The sequence below is a fragment of the Cavia porcellus genome, unplaced genomic scaffold (assembly GCF_034190915.1).
Source record: "Cavia porcellus strain 051 isolate PalLab524CR breed Dunkin Hartley unplaced genomic scaffold, mCavPor4.1 scaffold_40, whole genome shotgun sequence".
NCBI lineage: Eukaryota > Metazoa > Chordata > Mammalia > Rodentia > Caviidae > Cavia > Cavia porcellus.
The window spans coordinates 9,353,519-9,370,545 of record NW_026947523.1 but is presented as its reverse complement, the minus strand read 5'-3'; the positions used below and the strand labels follow the sequence as shown (position 1 = coordinate 9,370,545).

Genomic DNA, 17,027 nt, shown 5'->3' with positions numbered 1-17,027 from the left:
TGGACCAGTTCCCCGCGATGAACGCCATCATTGCGTACTGCACACACGCGCTAATAACAATACAAAGGAAGGAGGGGGCCATTCGCTGTGCCTCTGACTGCCTTCTCCCTCGTATCCACCCTGGGGAGATTCCCCTGTGAGCCGGGGGTGTAGCTCAGTGCTACGATGCCTGCCTCGCACGTGTGCGGCCACAGGTTCGATCCCTAGTACCGCAAAAATAAAAGATTTTAAAAATCTGAAAGGACGTTGCTCTTGCCGGGCATGGTAATCCACACCTGTATTCCTAGTACTTGGAGGCTGAGGCAGAAGAATTGCCATGAGTGCAGTGCCAGCCTGGGCTACAGAGTGAGTTCAAGTCCCACCTGAACTACATAGCAAGACCCTGACTTTAAAAAGAGACTTTCTCTTGCCTGGGTTTTAAAGAACCCCGGGCATACACCCCCAGAGCTTTGCATGCTGGACAGCACGAAGCACTGTGTTATTTTACCCTTGTACACCTGCTAGCCTGGCAAATTCCAGAACAGTATGGAGCCCAAGGGTGCCTGAGGTGGTATGGAGATTGTCTTGCTCTCCATCATCAGTGGTGGCCGAGCAGATGTAGGTTCCCGCCCACGGTGGCACAGCACTGCCACGTGACTCCGGGTCAAGGCAGGGAAGCACCACACTGCTCTGCACTGCAAATCACCAGAGCCCATGAGAAGACAATTCTGTCCCTCAGGGCGTTTCCAGGAGGTGCCTTGGGGGAATGGGAATTCTGTCTTTTTACTTTTCTGGGTTTTTATCTTTCTTATAAAAATCATCTACTAAAAACCAATGTAATGTTACCTGTTAAATATCATAAGGTCATATCCTTTGATCCAGTGTCACCATTTTGAGAAAATCATGCTAAATAAATGACTTAAAAGGGAGGGGGGTTTGGGGGACTATATACTCCCAAGTTATTCATGACTAATATTTATTAGACACAATCAATGAGTAATCTGTAGTATTTTGTTTTGTTTGTTTTGTGAGACAGGCTTGCTCTCTCTATAGCCCAGGCTGGCCTTGAACTTGCATCGGTCCTCTTGTCTCAGCCTCCCAAGTGCTGCGACTACAGGCATGCGCCACCATGCCCAGTTTAAATTGTAGTATTTTAAATGATAATTTTGAAGACGGTGCAACTGGATGAATAGCCTAAAGTAGATAAAGCAGAACATAAAAGTGTATATTTGTGTGGCTGGGGATTTAGCTCAGCGGCATAAGCGCCTGCCTTGCAAGCAGGCAGTCGTGAGTTCGATCCCTGGTACCAATGAAAAGGAAAAAAGACCAAAAAAAAAAAAAAAAAAAAAAAAAGTGTATATTTGTGTCTGTGTGTATAATGATTAAAGTTGCATATATATGCTGGGCATGGTGGTGCACACCTGTAATCTCAGCACTTGGGAGGCTGGAGCAGGAGGATCTCACTGCAAGTTCGAGGCCTGCTTGAGCTACATAGAGAGATCCTGTCTTTAATATATATATTGGCTCAAAGCCTTTAAAGGAAAACAGAAATAAAGTGAACAGACATCTGGTGAGTGTGCTGGAACCATGAAGCCTGCTCATTACAAGGTTTGTGACATTGTCATACTGCCTCCCTAATACCAAGGGGAAGAGATTCTATTGTCCTAAACTGTCAAAATGACAGAACCCATCTTCACATTCTTTTTTTGCTTCAGAAAACTGCAGATAAAAATCTGCTGGCTGAGCTGTACCAGCCCCCCAAATTTAATGACAGCAGGCCCAATGAGCTCCCCAATGGGGTGAACTTCTGTGACATGGTGGGCAATGTGGTCCGTGCTGAGAAAAACCCGCTGACTGGCAAGGTAAGGACAGGATGGTGGCTCACCAGCCTGGGGCCACGCGCTCTGGGGACAGGGCTGAGCTGGGGACTCCAGCCCAAGGTCACAGAAAACCCGGATGGCTTTTCCCTGGGCGGTGGTCCCCGGGGTGGTTTGATTGTGGGCCCCATCATATGCTGCCCTGTGGACACCAGCCCTGTTCCGCTGCCCACTGGGGAGCTTGGCTTGCTTCCTTTCTCTGTCACACCTGAGTTTGCATCTTTTCTTCCTGGCTGGGGGAGAGAACTGTGCCTCAGAGCAGTGCACTTGCACACACTGGGGACCGAGGAAGACAGAATGTCACACCGCAGGACCCCAGGGAGACGGACCCCGGGGAGTTGGGAGTGACTGTCAGGAGAGGACTCCCTGTACCCTCTGCCTCTTCATCCGTCACAATCGCGTAACTCTCGTGTCCCGGGAGCAGCTCTAGTCAGTGTCCCCTCTGCCCTCCACTGGCTGCCCTGCCATTCCCGGGAGTAGACATCTCAGTCCCTTCCTCCTGTCCTCACTGATGTTCCAGTCTCACGGCCCTCACCCTCCACCCTCCTCTCCTCTCCCTCCTCTTCCTGGCTTCTGCCTGCTGCCCAGCTCGGTCTGAGGCCCCATTTCAGTGAATGAGGAATAAAGCCCTCAGTAAATATCCCTGAGCTTTGGGCTTAGGACAAGGTTCTAGACCTGGATGTGCCCACTAAAGCTAAATTTCCTGCCACTCTGCACTCATACATAGTAAGTTTAAGGTTGGAACTTCTCAGACTTATTTCTAACTCAGCCACATCTTACACTGCAGTTATTTTGTGGTTGCTGTTTTGTGTTTGGTCTTTTGAGACAGGGTCTCACTAGGTAATCCAGGCTGGTCATGAACTCACTATGTAGCCCTGGCTAGTGTGGAACTTGTGGTGATCCTCCTGCCTCAGCCTCCTGAGTGCTGGGATTACAGGTATTTGAGCCACACCCAGGTTCAGCGCACTAATTCGGGTTTGTAGACTATCTGGTGGGTGTTGGTCACTGTTGAACAAGCCAGGAGGTGAGAGCCCAGGGAAGCTGTCTAGAGTTACAGGTCCGGCTCTGCTCTGCACGCCAGGTCGTGTTATCTTAGGCCAATGCTGTCAGCCCTTTGGCCCTCACTGTCCTCTGAGAGCCTTGCTGTCCCACTCTGTGAAGGTCATGTGTGCTCCTAAGAGGACTGGAGTATGAAGGGAGGACAGGCACACACCTGACTTGGCCAGGCACCGCGGGCAGTCCCTGAGAGGCGAGGTGGCTTTTTATTTATTTATTTTTTGGGGATACTGGGGATTGAACCCACAACCTCGTGCTTGCCAGGCAGGTGCTTGTGTCACTGAGCTAAATCCCTGGCCCAAGGTGGCTTTTTAGAGAATGCCCCCAAATACACGGTCTCCCAAGGTACACACACGACAGTGACAGGACACAGGAGGGGAGGCAGCTTTGTGCAAAGACGATTATGAATCTCACTGTGGCCCTGAATGAGTAAAAGAAAATCAACAATAATAATGTGAACTTTTCCCCCCCTAAGTCTTTGTGTTCAAATACAGAATTGGAGAAGTTTCTCTCTTCTCCGGCTACCAAAGCGATATGGCTGGATAGCTTTTGGTGGATATTTCATGATATATACCAGGTAAATGCACATCTAATTGTTTTTCTCTCCTTGCTTCAGTTATTTGTCAGAGAATAAATTTCAGCCCCTTTTCTCCCCGCTTAGGAGACAGGGTGTCAGTGGGTGGCCCAGGCTGGCCCTGAAGGCCCAATCCTCCTGTGCAGCCTCTTGAGATTCCAGCCTCTTTGACATGAGCTCAGAGGCACCTCTGCCGCTCCCTTGTCACCTCCACTCCCTACTCAGGTCTCACCCCGAGCTCCAGCCGTTACCCAGCATCCTTTAGGAGCAGGTCCATGTCACATTGCTGGTTAAGGGCGAGGCTGAGAGTCAAACTCAACACCTCCTGGCCCAGGGTTCAAATCCTTTCTTCAACAGAGCTCCGCCTGTTAGGCGAGGGACTAGTTCATAAAGCATGTGAAGCTGAGTAGCTTAAGAATAAAGTCACTTGGGGCCGGGGATTTAGCTCAGCGGCATAAGGGCCTGCCTTGCAAGCGCATGGTCGGGAGTTTGATCCCCGGTACCAAAAAATAATAAAATTTTTAAAAAAAATGAAAGAATAAGGTAGCTGGAAAGGAGAGCAGTGCTTGGAGAACGCAAGGGTGTCAGAGTGATTCCTTCCCCTTTCTGTCCCGGCAGCCGAACAGGGAGACTCAGAACAAGCTGTTTGACCGGATTGCGCGATATTACACCTTCCTGCTGTCTCTCCGGCCCAGGTCCCACTATGAAGAGGCGCTCTTTAAAGTGAGTGTCAATTGTCGCTTAGAAAAATAGGATGTGAGATTTCTATTGACTTCTAGTGTCAAGAGAATGCTCTCAACATTCTCCTATAAAGGAGAAATTAATAATTTTATTTTAGCTGGGTTTTTTTTTGGTATTGGGAATCAAACACATGACTCACGCCTGCCAGGCAGGGGCTGTGCCTCTGAGCTGTATCCCCAGCCCTAATCACTTCTTTCTTTTTTTTCTATTTTTTTCACTATGCATTTTGGGCTGCCCTTGTAGCCCAGGCTCACCTCAAACTCGTGGCCTCCTCCTGCCTCAGCCTCTTGAGTGCTGGGACTGCGGGGATGTGCCACCCTACCCGGCTGTACAACCACACCAGGCTATGCTGCTGCGCCAGGCAGTAAATCGGGATGTTATCTGTATGCTGATCTATAATGCTGTGGTTACAGAAATAGGGCCGAGCTCTGTGTACCCACTGGGAAAGCTGTGATACATTCTAAGTGGAATGTGAGACAATCTGTATAGGTCTGTGTATGTATGTATAGTCACACACCGCGTAAGACAGGGATTTGGTCAATAAGAGATGGTGCATTGTGCAGTGGGCCTGCGGGAGATCACCCAGCACACCACAGCACACAACTACAACGGTCACACAGTGACGAACCGCCTTGTGATAGTTTTCTCAGAATAAGTTCCTGTTGCTAAGTGACAAGTGATAGATATCTATCTACTGTATATATTCCTGCCTAGGGGCACAAAAACAATCAGGGAAAAATTTTACTAAACACTTAACAATGATTATCTCAGGAGAGTAAAGTTAGATTTCTTTTTCTATTTTAGGAGTACTGAAGTAAGCTTATAATAGTAAAATCAAAAGTGTGTTTGTGGGTACTAGAATGTACTTTTTAGATGTATGTGTGTACTTATATGCACTAAAAGATTGCTGTCAATAGTGAAATCTTGTATGATTTGGGGTAAGGAAGAAAACCCTAAATAATGACCTAGAGGAATAAGCCATACAAGAAAATACTGATTGCTTTGTGCTAGGATTATTGCCAAAAGATGAAAAATATTTCCAAAAGATGAGAAGTATAAAATAAAAAAGCGGCCTTTATTCTGAGAACACGGAGAGAGATGACCAGCACCTCCCAGCGCTGGCATCCGGTGATCTCTCCTGCAGACACATGGCGTGAGGGCATGTAAATAGCCTTGGTTTGGGGTGGAACCTAAGGCGGGCATTAGGGATGCACAGGCAGCCCATTGGTCCTAGGTTTGGCACCATATGTAAATTTCCAGGGGTGGGAAGATGGTGTCACAGGTAACTTCCTAGGGGCGGGGGAGATAGGGGATTCCTGCTTCTGGTTGAGGCTTTCCTGGCTACAGTGTCCTGTCTGGGCCAAAACCCTTTCACTTTGTAGATACAGATATATATTTTTTAATTGCCATAGACATTAATTACTATGAACACAGGTAAGAGGCAAATGAAAATTATACAAAAATACTAGTGACATATGTGTTACATGACCTAAAGAACTTATTAATCGATAAGTAAAAAATTAGGCATCCTGTAGATCTGTGGACAAGTATGTGATCTAGAAATTCTCTAAAGAAGAAGTATAAATGGGAAAAAAGGGTCACCCTTAATAATAATTTAAAAATGCAAATTAAAACTCTAGTAATTCATTATCTCTTTTACCTGTTAGGTGGCCTAGATTAGCAAGCACAATTCCCAGGTGGTCAAGGAGGAAGGAAAACAGCGTGGATGGGAAGTGGACCCCCACACCCACGCTGGAAGACACAATATTAATTTAGTGTGGGCTAAATAAGATATCTAGGCCTCACTGCATCACCTATAAATAGAGATAACAATAGTGCTTTGAGCGTTGGTCTGAGGATTAAATGAGATGCCATTTGTAAGATATCTGACTTCCTGCCTGGTACACATCAAGCCTCCCAATATATCCCAGCCGCTGTAATGGCTATTATCATACTATTTTCTGGCAATTGTAACAGAATATTCAGTCAAGCTTGGTGACATACACATAGAAGGCTGAAGCAGGAGGATTGCCATGAGTCTGAAGCCAGCTTGGGCTATGCATGGTGACTTCAAGGCCAGACTGCACTACATAGCAAGACTGTCTTAAAAAAAAACAAGGAGAGAGAGAGAGAGATCACGCAAGAGAAGCTGCCTTCATCCATGTATTCATTCACTCAGAGTTTTGACCTTCAGTAACATCTGCTGGAGGAGGATGTTTAAATTTCCATATGTTATCTACACAGTACGATATTGCAAAGATCACTATCGGGGGTATTTCTTGATTGTACAGCACTTGTGTTCTGGTGTGGATTGAGCCAGTTATCAATACGTAACCCGAGCTCAGCCTTGGGGTTAGGAAGCAGCATACAGCAGGGCACGGCGGTGCTCGCCCACAGGCCTGGCACCGGTACTTGGGAGGCTGACGCAGGTAAAGGGCAGCTCCGGCTCACAAAGAGATTTTTCACAGATCCTTTCTGGAGTCAGGATTTTTTCTCTTGGGGCAAAACTGGAGAAAGCATGGCCTGAACTCCATCCACTCTGTCCCCAGAGGCTGCCGTCTCTGCTGAGCAAAGCTATGTACACCAGCTTCTGCTGCTGCTTCCCACACTCCTGGTTCAACACTCACGAATTCAAATCCCACATCTGCAACACCATGAGCCTGTGGGTCTCAGGTGAGAAGCGACCTCCTCCTCGCAGGGAAGCAATTCTGGGAAAACATTTACCCCTGGAGCCGAGGTATGTTCTTATTTACCATACACCCTCCAGCAAGGTAATCAGATATTAGAGAGACAGACAGAGACAGAGACAGAGAAAATGTGTGGTTAAAGCCCCAAGGGAAGCCGGGCGTGGTGGTGCATGCCTGTGGTCCCTGCAGTCCCAAGGCTGAGGCAGGAGGATCCCAGTGGAGTTGAGACCAGCCTGGGCTGCATAGTGAGTTCAAGGCCAGCCTGAACTATATAGTGAGAATCCATCGCAAACAAAACAAAACTGCCCCAAAGAGTATGAGTTTTCCTGCTGCCTCAGAACAGCTGTGAGACACCCCTTCCTAGTCCACTTCGCAAGCCTGGCTCCAACTGAAGGGAGCACAGAGTCCTTCCTTTTTTTTTCTTATTGGTACTGGGGATCAAACTCACGACCATGCGCTTGCAAAGCAGGCGCTTATGCCGCTGAGCTAAATCCCCAGCCCCATAGAATCCTTTCTTAACAAGATAGGGAAGACTCTGCTCATCCCTGTTAGCTAACCCTGAGCCTTGGTTTATGCAGGAGGTGGGAGCCTGCTGGTTTAATAACCTCTCCCTTCCCTGCCCTGCCTCCCTGAACCCAGCAGGCCTCAGCCTCCTCTGGCTTCCTCTGGAGCTTGGCCTAGGTCATTAAATGCTCCTGAGGTCATAAAACGCTGTTTCTGTGAGGTTTCTGTGTACTAACTGGATTCTGTGTTAAGAAAGCATTTTTACATTTCCTGCTCTGCTGGGGGACCCCAGGAGTCCCTCATACTCGATTTGCTAGAAGGCCCCACAGGTCTCAGTACAGAGGTGCTGTCGTGGCTGAGGTTTATCATGGTGGTGATAACTCGAGGTGCATGGCCAGGGCACAGGGCACAGGGTGGCTCAGAGGAGCCACATGCTCCCTCGGTGGCCCCTTGGCTCTCTGTCCCTCCCGCAGTGAATACAGAGACTCCTGTGTGGTGTTTGTGCCCAGGAGACCCACTAGAGATGCAGTGGCCAAGGTCTCCATCAGGGGTCGTCGTGGAGACACCTTTGTCTGTCCTGGATTGTTGTAGGGAGCCCACTCAGCAGCAGAGAAAGTTAGAGGCAGGCTAAGGCTCTGTTTACCACCCCCTCCCTCAAGTGCCCAGATGTCACCCAAGGGCAGGCCCACAGGCCTCTCTACGGGCCCAGCGTCAAGCCTGCTTTTCCTGGCACAGCTGTTTAATCCTCCAACCACAAACAAATGGAGTCAGACCCTGGTCATGCCAGGCCCACCCCAAGGCCAGGGCTCTGAGCGCTGCAGCCCCTGCCTCCTGTTCTCTGGGCCTCCTCCTGATCCTTCTTCCGGTCCCCCTGTTCTTTGAAGGCTGCACCTCCTTCCCCCAGCCCACTGCCCGCCATAATCCTCCTATCCACTGCCTTTCCAGTGGGACCTCCTGCCCCTTCCCATCCAGCATAGATGGAGGTCTTGCACAGTGGCTCAAAATTCTCGAATAACCCTTGCAAGCCTCGCCACCAAAGGCGAGGGAGAAGCCATTCTTGGCTCGCTACTAAAGGTGCCACAATGGGTTCAGCAAACCCTTGCTCAGCACCTGTCTACTCTGGGCCAGGCTGAGGCCCGCCCTGGGGACCCCGGGTCCAGCAGGCACAGGGGAGATGGGTGGAAAACCACCACAGCAGGTCGCTGCCACATACCTTGTGATCTGACCCCTGGCACCTTCATCAAAACAGGGAGGGCAGCATGGCCCCATCAAGACCAACAAACCCTGAGCCTTTGTAGAGGATGTGACCGCCCAAGGCCGGGGAGAGGGGGCTGGCACTGTCCCAGGACAGCAGGGGGCCCGAGGTCTGTGCTGCGCTGTCCTGGGTGGCTGCCAGCCTCTCTCTGCAAAGGTGCTCACTGTCGCCTTGGACTTCTCTCAGGGATGTACCCGTGCCTGCAGAGCTACCACAGCTGGGACTACTCTGTGCTGGATCCCGAGAGATTCCGGGTGGAAGAGCTAATCTCGCAGAAAAGACGACCCCCGATAAAGGGTGAGCTACCACTGGAGGCCTCCTGTCCCCTCTGTCCCCTCTGCCAGGCCACCCCCAGCCACCCGTGCGCAGGCAGGAGGGCTGTGGGTGGGTGCGCCAGCCTGGTCTGTCTCACCGGCCCCATCAAAATGACTGACCCGTCAGCGCTTAGGAATCGCTGTGGGAGTCCACCCCTCCCAGGCGGGGAGGCAGGGAGCGGGGTTTTATTCAAACAGATTTCTGTCGGTGGGTGTCCACATAATGCTCTCAACAATGCTAGGTTCTTTTGTATTTTATCCTCATGACAGCCCGGTGAAGGACACACTGTACTGCGTCACAGATGCCAAGGCTGAAAGGAGCAAATTCCCCCAAGATCAATTTTTTTTTCAGTGCTGGGGACTGAACCCAGGGCTTTCATGCTGAGCTAAAGACCCAGTGGCCCTTTTTACTTTTTATTTTGAGATTAGGTCTCACTAAGTTGCTAAGTTAAGCTTGCCTTTGCGACCCCCCTGCCTCAGCCTCCCAGAGTGGTGGGATTATAGGGGTGCGCCACCATGCCTGGTAAAAAGCCCACTTTGAGGGTGTAGTGATAGTCACTTGAAAGGGCAGCGCCTCGCCCCAGCACAGGTGAGCTGGAGAAGCTGGGCAGCTGTTGTCCGTGAGTTCCAGGGGACCTGGTCTAAGCCAAAGGGCCCAGAAGCCATGCCTAGAAGTTGTCACAGCTGCCACTGTCACTGCCGATTTTCTAACCATTTATACCCAGTTTGCTTTCCCAGTGACCACCGTGCACATGTGGGGATTTTTTTTTCAAAGTGGGAAACAAAAAACCATATAGTTGCCTTCAATTTTTGAATTCCAGGTTAGCTATCTTCACATTTAATGGCACCTTAATGAAGCTGTAAGCTTGCTAGATTTTCTCTTAAATCTAACCCAATGCTCATGTTGATCATACGGGTCTTGGGTGGATCTTTCTAGGGCAGTATTTCCCCCAGGGTGGGCTGAGAGATCAGAGAGGTGAGGTAACTGCCCAGTTATCAGCAAGGCCCCAGCAAGCGGCTGCATCTTGCCTGAGGCCGCACTTGAGTGGGGTCCCTGGGAATTATTTCCAGAGCCTTAGACTCTCGGGATTGCCTCCTGAATATAATTTGCTGAACTTCTGGGTTCTAGCCTGGGCTTGGCATCTGGTCTTGATAGCAATAGTTCCACTTTTGTGATGATGGGCTTGACACCGTGCTAGGGCCTGTGTGCCTTCAGGTTGCAGGCAGAGGGCTTTCCTTGGCCGGCCAGCCTTGCCAGGGTTGACTCAGGACAGGACAAGCATTGGCATCGTATGTGAGAGTTAGAGAAAGAAGCAGGCTCATCACGTGCCCGTAGACAATGCATTCTAAAGATGTAAGCTATCTTCTTCTTGAAGGAGAAATAGAGGCTCAGAGAAGTCAGTATGAGAATTATTTTTCAAAAAAGCTATTAAAACTGGGAATGATGGCATAGGCCTGGAATCTCAGCACTCAGGAGGCTGAGGCAGGAAGATTGCCATGAGTTTGAGCCAGCCTGGGCTACACAGTGATTTCAGGGCCAGCCTGAACTACATAGGAAGGCACTGTGTCAAAAAAAAAAAAAAAAAGTCACTTATTTGCAATTTAAAAGAAAACTACTTTAGTAAGCCTGCTTGCAGTGAATATCTGCGTTTTCTCTCTTGTGAAAATGCCTTTATTTCATCTTAATTCTTGAAGGGTTTCTCTCCTGGATATATAATTAAGAATTGGCAATTCTTTCTTACAGCATTTAAGATCATTGGTCTGGCTTTATTTTTTTTCTTTTTTTCCTCCTCTTTGAAATAAAATGGATTTGGAAAAAAAAAATTTAAAAATCAATGGTCTGAGCCAGATGTGATGCTGCACACCTGTAATCCCAGCACTTTGGAGGCTGAGGCAGGAGGATTGCTGTGAGTTCAAGGCTAGCCTGAACTGCATAGCGAGACCCTGTCTCAAAAATACCCTAAATTAATTGGTCTGGGCCTTGGAGTTGGCTCTGTGGTGGAACTTGTGTTTAGCATGTGTGAGGTCTTGGGTTTGTTTTCCTCCTCACTCCAAAATTTTGGTTCACAACGCTTTCGTCTCAGAGGTTTCTGATGGAGCCCAGGTGTAAACCGCTGTCCCTTTCTGCATAATTCCCTTCTCTCTGGCTGCACTCCGCTTTTGGCCTGCCTTCCAGCCGCCTGATGATGAAGTGTGTGGCACACATTTCTTTAACTTGTCTGCAGTTTGCTGAGCATCTTAAACCTGTAATTTCATGTCTCCTTCCAAATTTGAGTTTTCAACCATTTAAAAACAGATTGGGGGCCACTTTCCTACCTTCCTCTTAGGGCTTTGAGGACACAACTGTTAGACCTTTTGACACTGTCCCAAGGTCTTTAACGCTCCGTGGGGTTCTCTGTCTCTCTCCGTGCGCATTTTTCAGGTTGCATGCTTTCGTAATAAAGTCGATTTGCCCTTTGTCCCAGTTCCTGGCACAGAGCTCTTTTCTAAAGCTCTTGGCATTTCCACAGTGAACGTGACACAGGGCGAGAGTGGGACCTTGCTGCACGAGTGTGCAGGGAGACCTCTGAGGGAGGGGGAGGAGGAGGAGAGAATGGGCAGGGACTGCTGAGCACAAGCAAAGCTGAGGGCCACCGTGCCGGCGGGGAGCAGCCGACTGGCCTGTTCACAAAGCCGAGCCCCACTTTTCACGGTGTCGCTGCGGGGGGCTGGCTCTGGTTGGTTTCCACTGCATCATGAGTTTGATAATTTCTGAGACTTTTTCTTCAGGTTTAAGGGATTTTGCCCCGGGGGGAAGAGGGTCACTGTCACCCTGGGAGACACCCTGGTGTCGCCCATTTTTTTTTTTTTTTGAGACAGGGTTTCACTATGTAGTCCAAGCTGGCCTCGAACTCACAGCAATCCTCCTGCCTCAGCCTTCTAAGTGCTGGGATTACAAGTGTGTGCTGCCACACCCAGTGTCAGTCCCCTATTTCTTGTAATAAGAGTGCAGGGACAAAGGGAACGTGCAGCCCACATGTCATTAGCCAGCTCACCTGCTACTCTGTATTGTCTAGAGTCCTCGGAGAGCTGCTCCCTGGTTTCTGTCCAGGGGTCTTAGCTGCATTCAGTGGGAAACTAGGCTGAGCCAGAACCCAGATGGTTCCACTGGTTCTGTTTTTGTGACTCTGTTCTAGTTTCTCTACTTGGGGAGAAAGTACATGTTTTGTCTATATTTTTAGCTGCCACTACTCCAGGGAAGTTCTACTGGGATTTAAAGGGTAGAAGTCAAGGGTACAGCTAAATGTCCTCCACTGCACAAAACAGTGCCCACGACACGGCCATCTGCCTCCAGCGTCGGTGCCAAGGCTAAGAAACCCTGCTTTGTCATATGCATTTATCTAAAGCTAAATATTTAAATCCTCTGCCTTCCTGAACAAAACAAAGACGGCAGACCAGTTTAGCTCCAAGCCTCCCTCAGATTTAATGATATTTTTTGTCCATTGGTTTTAATTCTGTCCTATGTTAAAACCCACCAATTAGATGATACTGTTGCTATTATTGTTATAGGCAGTTTTGTTTGGTTTTAAATTGCCATTTTGGCCAGGCGTGGTGACTCACACCTGTGATCCCAGCACTCGGGAGACTGAGGCAGGAGGATCATTGCAAGTTCGAGACCAGCCTGGGCTACAAAGTGAGCTCAAGCCCAGCCTGAACTGCATAGCGAGACCCTGACTCAAAAAGACAAAAAATAAGTAAATAAATAAATAAATAAACTGCCATTTTATTTGTTATCCCGTTGAAGTTCAGACCATCTTATGGGATCTTTTTCCTTCTTTCTGGACAAATGCCTTTATTTCATTTTTATTCTTGAAGGATGGTTTTGCTGGGTATGTAGTCTAGGTTAACAGTTATTGTCAATCCATGCTGGGGTGATCTGGTTCCACTGTTCCCAGTGAGAACTCTGCTGCTGTCCTAATGATCTACTTATGGACGATTAGTCTCTCTAGTCTTTAAGATTTTCTCTGTTAAGACCATATTTTTGTGTGACAGTAGTACTTTTTCCTCTCTTAGCCACCACTACCCTCCTGTTGCTGTTAGTATTTTTAAAGACTTCCGGGTTCTCCTGCCTTTTTCTGGGACTGTCAGTGTATCCTAGAGACCACGGCATTATGGCCTCTGAGCACTACAGTTATGTCCCTTTACCCTGTTAAACGGTGAGGTCCTTGAAGACAGTCTCTTTCTAGCACCAAGTAAGGGCCTGATACATAGTAGATGTTCAGAAAATACTGGTGGGATGGATGAAGGATCACTAAATGGACAGACGTGGTTTGCAGGTATATATCTGGTGTATATTGGGGTATGTTTGAATTTATCATAGCTACATCTTCTAGTGTCTTAGAATGATATGACTGTACCCATGTACTTTAGGAATGCCTTCTAGGTTCTAGGAGACAGATCTGCCATGTGACCTTTTAGGGCTAGCAAGCTCCAAGGATTCTTTTTGTTGTTGTTATTTTTTTGTTGCTATATCATTGTGACAGACCATCATCATCGTGAGATCCTGGTTTTGAGGAAAGCTACAAAGCAAGTCAAGATGATATCAGAAGCGAGAGACTATGAAAAGTTTTTTAAACAGGTGAGCACATACCTGGAAATTCAATGACAGAGATGATTTTTTTTTTTATTTTATTTAAGGAGAAAAGAAAAAAAAAGCAGAGAAAGGGTACAAGTTATACAGATTTGCAGAAAAAAAATGAACAGTAGGAAATTACTAGTTAATGGATTACATATTGTCATCTTAGAAATAATTGTTCAAGTCACAAAATTAAAGCTTGTAAAGTGGACATTCCATCAATGATACTGCAAACAGTTCTGTTCAATGATCCAATAAAACTCTGTGATATCATATTCTATCTTATACACTTAAACATACATGCAGTTATATAATTTAGAGCACTTTCTTTTCCTCTCTTTTGTACAATGACTATTACACATTTTGGGTTTCATTGTTCTCACGGTTCTTATTACTTTTTTGGAAGAGAGTAAAACCAAATGTGACATAACAGAACAGAATCGGTCAAGTCAAAAGGGTGGACATAATAGATAATGTGAAAACATAATACAAGGTGATCAACAATGGTTACCATAATGCCTCCCGCTATCTCTAATAGAATTGCCTATACCATTAGTTATAATACAATTGAACAAAACAGTAAAGAACAAAACCGACAAAACCAAACCATTGGAGACATTGTAGGTCTTCAAAAGTAGATAAAAGTCAACGAGAATGGGCGTTATAATGAATCTCATTATCTTCACAGCTGATGCCTAAATTTTCGAACCTGATACTATCCAGCAAAACAGAATAGGGGAACATCAGTTAAAAACCAGATGGTGAGAGTAATACAGGGCTTTAAATTGAGGTAATGGAAAGTCAAAGTGGGTTACTATAACATATCCTGTTATTTTTTTTTCTTTAATTAAAAGGATAAAAATAAAAAAAGTATTAAAACAGTAAATAATGGAGTGGAGATTGAGATAAAAGAGGGCATAACAACGAAACAGCACAGATCAAAACATAACCATTTAAGCAGAACAGTGTTTCACCACCAGATAATCCTGACCTAAAAGTAGTTACCATATTGTCTCTTTCCTTGAAATCCTTGAGTACAACTTCGTATACTGTAGCATTAAGTATATCAAAACAATGTAAAACCATTTAAGAGAATGACAGCATTACAGAGTATTTAGAGTCGACTAACAGAAAATGAATAATGGTTTCTGTATAATCTCCTTGTCTTTAAAAGGTTTTTGCTTATACTGTCGTACATAATAAAATTCAGTAAGATACAACCTATTTAGACCATTGGAGACAGAAGGACAAAAGCTAGATGAGACTTCAAAACAAGATGATACTAAATCAGTATTACCTATTAAGATGTCATTTTCTCCAAAATAGCTGTTCCTATCATCCAATCTTCTCTGCCTCATTTCTGTTGAGCTCTTATTCTGTCAGTAGCTGTCAGTTTGTCTTCTTCACTTTGTTCTCTGCTCCATTAGTTGTGGCCTCCACTATTTCTGGATTCTTTGTATTTTTCTTTTTTTAGAATATCCTGCAATACTCTCTGTAGAGTTGAATTGGTGGTGGCAAATTCCCCCAGTTCCTCTTTATCCTGGAAGCACCTCGTTTTTCCATCAATTTCCAGGGACAGTTGTGCAGGATATCTCAATCTTGGCTGGAGATTATTATCTTTCAAAGCTTGAATTATTTCCCCCCACGCTCTTCGTGATTTGATGGTTTGTGCAGAGAAATCTGCTGTAATTCTGATGGGTGCTCCCTTGTAAGTGGTCTGTTTCTTGTCTCTGACAGCTTTTAATATTCTGTTCTTGTATTGAATTTCTGGAATTTTTATTATTATATGCCTGGGTGTTGCTCTGTTTGGGTTGTAGGTAGCTGGGGTCCTGTATGCCTCATACATCTGAGTATCTTTACCTTTTGCTAAATTAGGAAAATTCTCCTGGATTATTTCTGTGAGTAGCTTTTGTAGTTCATTTGTTTGTGTCCCTACTTCTTCTTTTATGTTCTTAATCCTTAAGTTATGGATCCTCTTATCATCTTCTTGTCTTTGTATTATTGCTGTTTGTTTCTTTGTTATTTTTAAGAAGTTTTTCATTTCATTCTCCCATATTACAATTCTGCCCTCCAGTTCAGATAGTCTGTCCTTAGTTTCTTTCAAGCTGTTATGCCAGTCTTCGATAGACTTCTTAGTTTCTTGGTAGTCCCTTTGAACCTGCTTCACGTATTCTATGCTTTCCCTGTTTTCTCCATCAAACAATTCTCCCCTCTTTTTCTGTTCTTCCATTCCACCATCTGTTTTTTCTTGGGTGGGGCTTAGCATTTCCCTAACTATTTTGCATACTTCTAGCTTCAGGTCGTTGATAACTTCATTCCTGAATTGGTCTATGAGGCTCTCTATATGGTGCTTTATGTGTATTGGTGCGGTGTCTACTATTGCCTGTTTCTCAGAATTGGGGGCCGAGGAGCCTTTCTTGTTGCTGCCTCTTCCCATATTCTCTGTTCCTTATATATGCAAGCTTATATGAGAGGCCCAGCTTCTCTCCCTGTCAGCCACAGCCTGATCGAATTGCGCCGGTTAGGTGTTCCCACTCACCGCTGTGCACCAGGCAGCCTACGCGGGGGCCCGCCCCTCCCGGCCTCCGTCAGGCTCTGGGATCTGGTTTGGGCCAGCCTAAGGGGCCGCTGGCAGCGGCGTCACGTAGGCCAGGCACTTTTCACCAATCCCGCCCGAGAGGGGAATGTGTGGCTGGAGTCGCCAGCGCGCCCTGCTCCCGCAGGACTGCTCTGGCCCAGAAAGTCCGTTGGAGTCAAACTGTGGTGGAGTGTCAGTTTCTGTCACTCACCTCGCCACAAGTCAGAACATGCCTCCCTGCCCGTCCTGTTTTCGACTCCGTTCGCAGACTCCCGTTCTCAGAGCTTCCGCGCGTCTCTCTCCTTGCCGAGCTGATGTAGAGGCAGCCAGCCGCCGGGCGGCGGGAAACCCAAATCACGGCTTCCAATGGCGCAGGGTCCAGCCTCAGCAGCGAGACTTTTCTGTTCCCGTTTTAGCACCAGGACTGCATTCCAAGTTGGTTTCTCTCAGCCGAGGTCGTTCCTGAGTCAGCAGAGCATAACTCCACCTGCTTATGTCTCTTTAGTCCGCACCATACCTGGCTTCTGAGCCTAGTTTTTCAGAGAGCCTCCGGTAGTTGCTGTTATCTGTCCGCCATGTTCTCCCGGAAGTCGCGACAGAGATGATTTAAAAGCCTATCTCTCTAGCCAGGTGTGGTGGTGCACACCTGTAATCTCAGCACTCAGGAGGCTGAGGCAGGAGGGTTGCCACAAGTTCAAGGCCAGCCTGGGCTATATAGTGAGTTCAAAGCCAGCCTGGAGTATAGAATGAGACCCTGTCTCAGAAAAAAAACAACACCCCCCCAAAAAATCCCCAAAACAAACAAACAAAAAACCACCTAACTTTCTGAAGAAGTCAGGGTAAGGAC

At 47.0% G+C, this 17,027-nt stretch overlaps 1 protein-coding gene across 1 annotated transcript in view; it reads left to right on the top strand.

Annotated features, from left to right (window-relative positions):
- The window catches only part of Fam227a (family with sequence similarity 227 member A), a 37,075-nt gene that overhangs the window by 9,555 nt on the left and 10,493 nt on the right, over positions 1 to 17,027 (top strand). The window contains exons 6-11 of the mRNA XM_023565338.2: positions 1,695 to 1,841; positions 3,388 to 3,489; positions 4,105 to 4,209; positions 6,777 to 6,900; positions 8,860 to 8,970; positions 13,511 to 13,605. Of these exons, the coding sequence (XP_023421106.1) occupies positions 1,695 to 1,841; positions 3,388 to 3,489; positions 4,105 to 4,209; positions 6,777 to 6,900; positions 8,860 to 8,970; positions 13,511 to 13,605 (684 nt within the window). The remainder of the gene's footprint in view (positions 1 to 1,694; positions 1,842 to 3,387; positions 3,490 to 4,104; positions 4,210 to 6,776; positions 6,901 to 8,859; positions 8,971 to 13,510; positions 13,606 to 17,027) is intronic.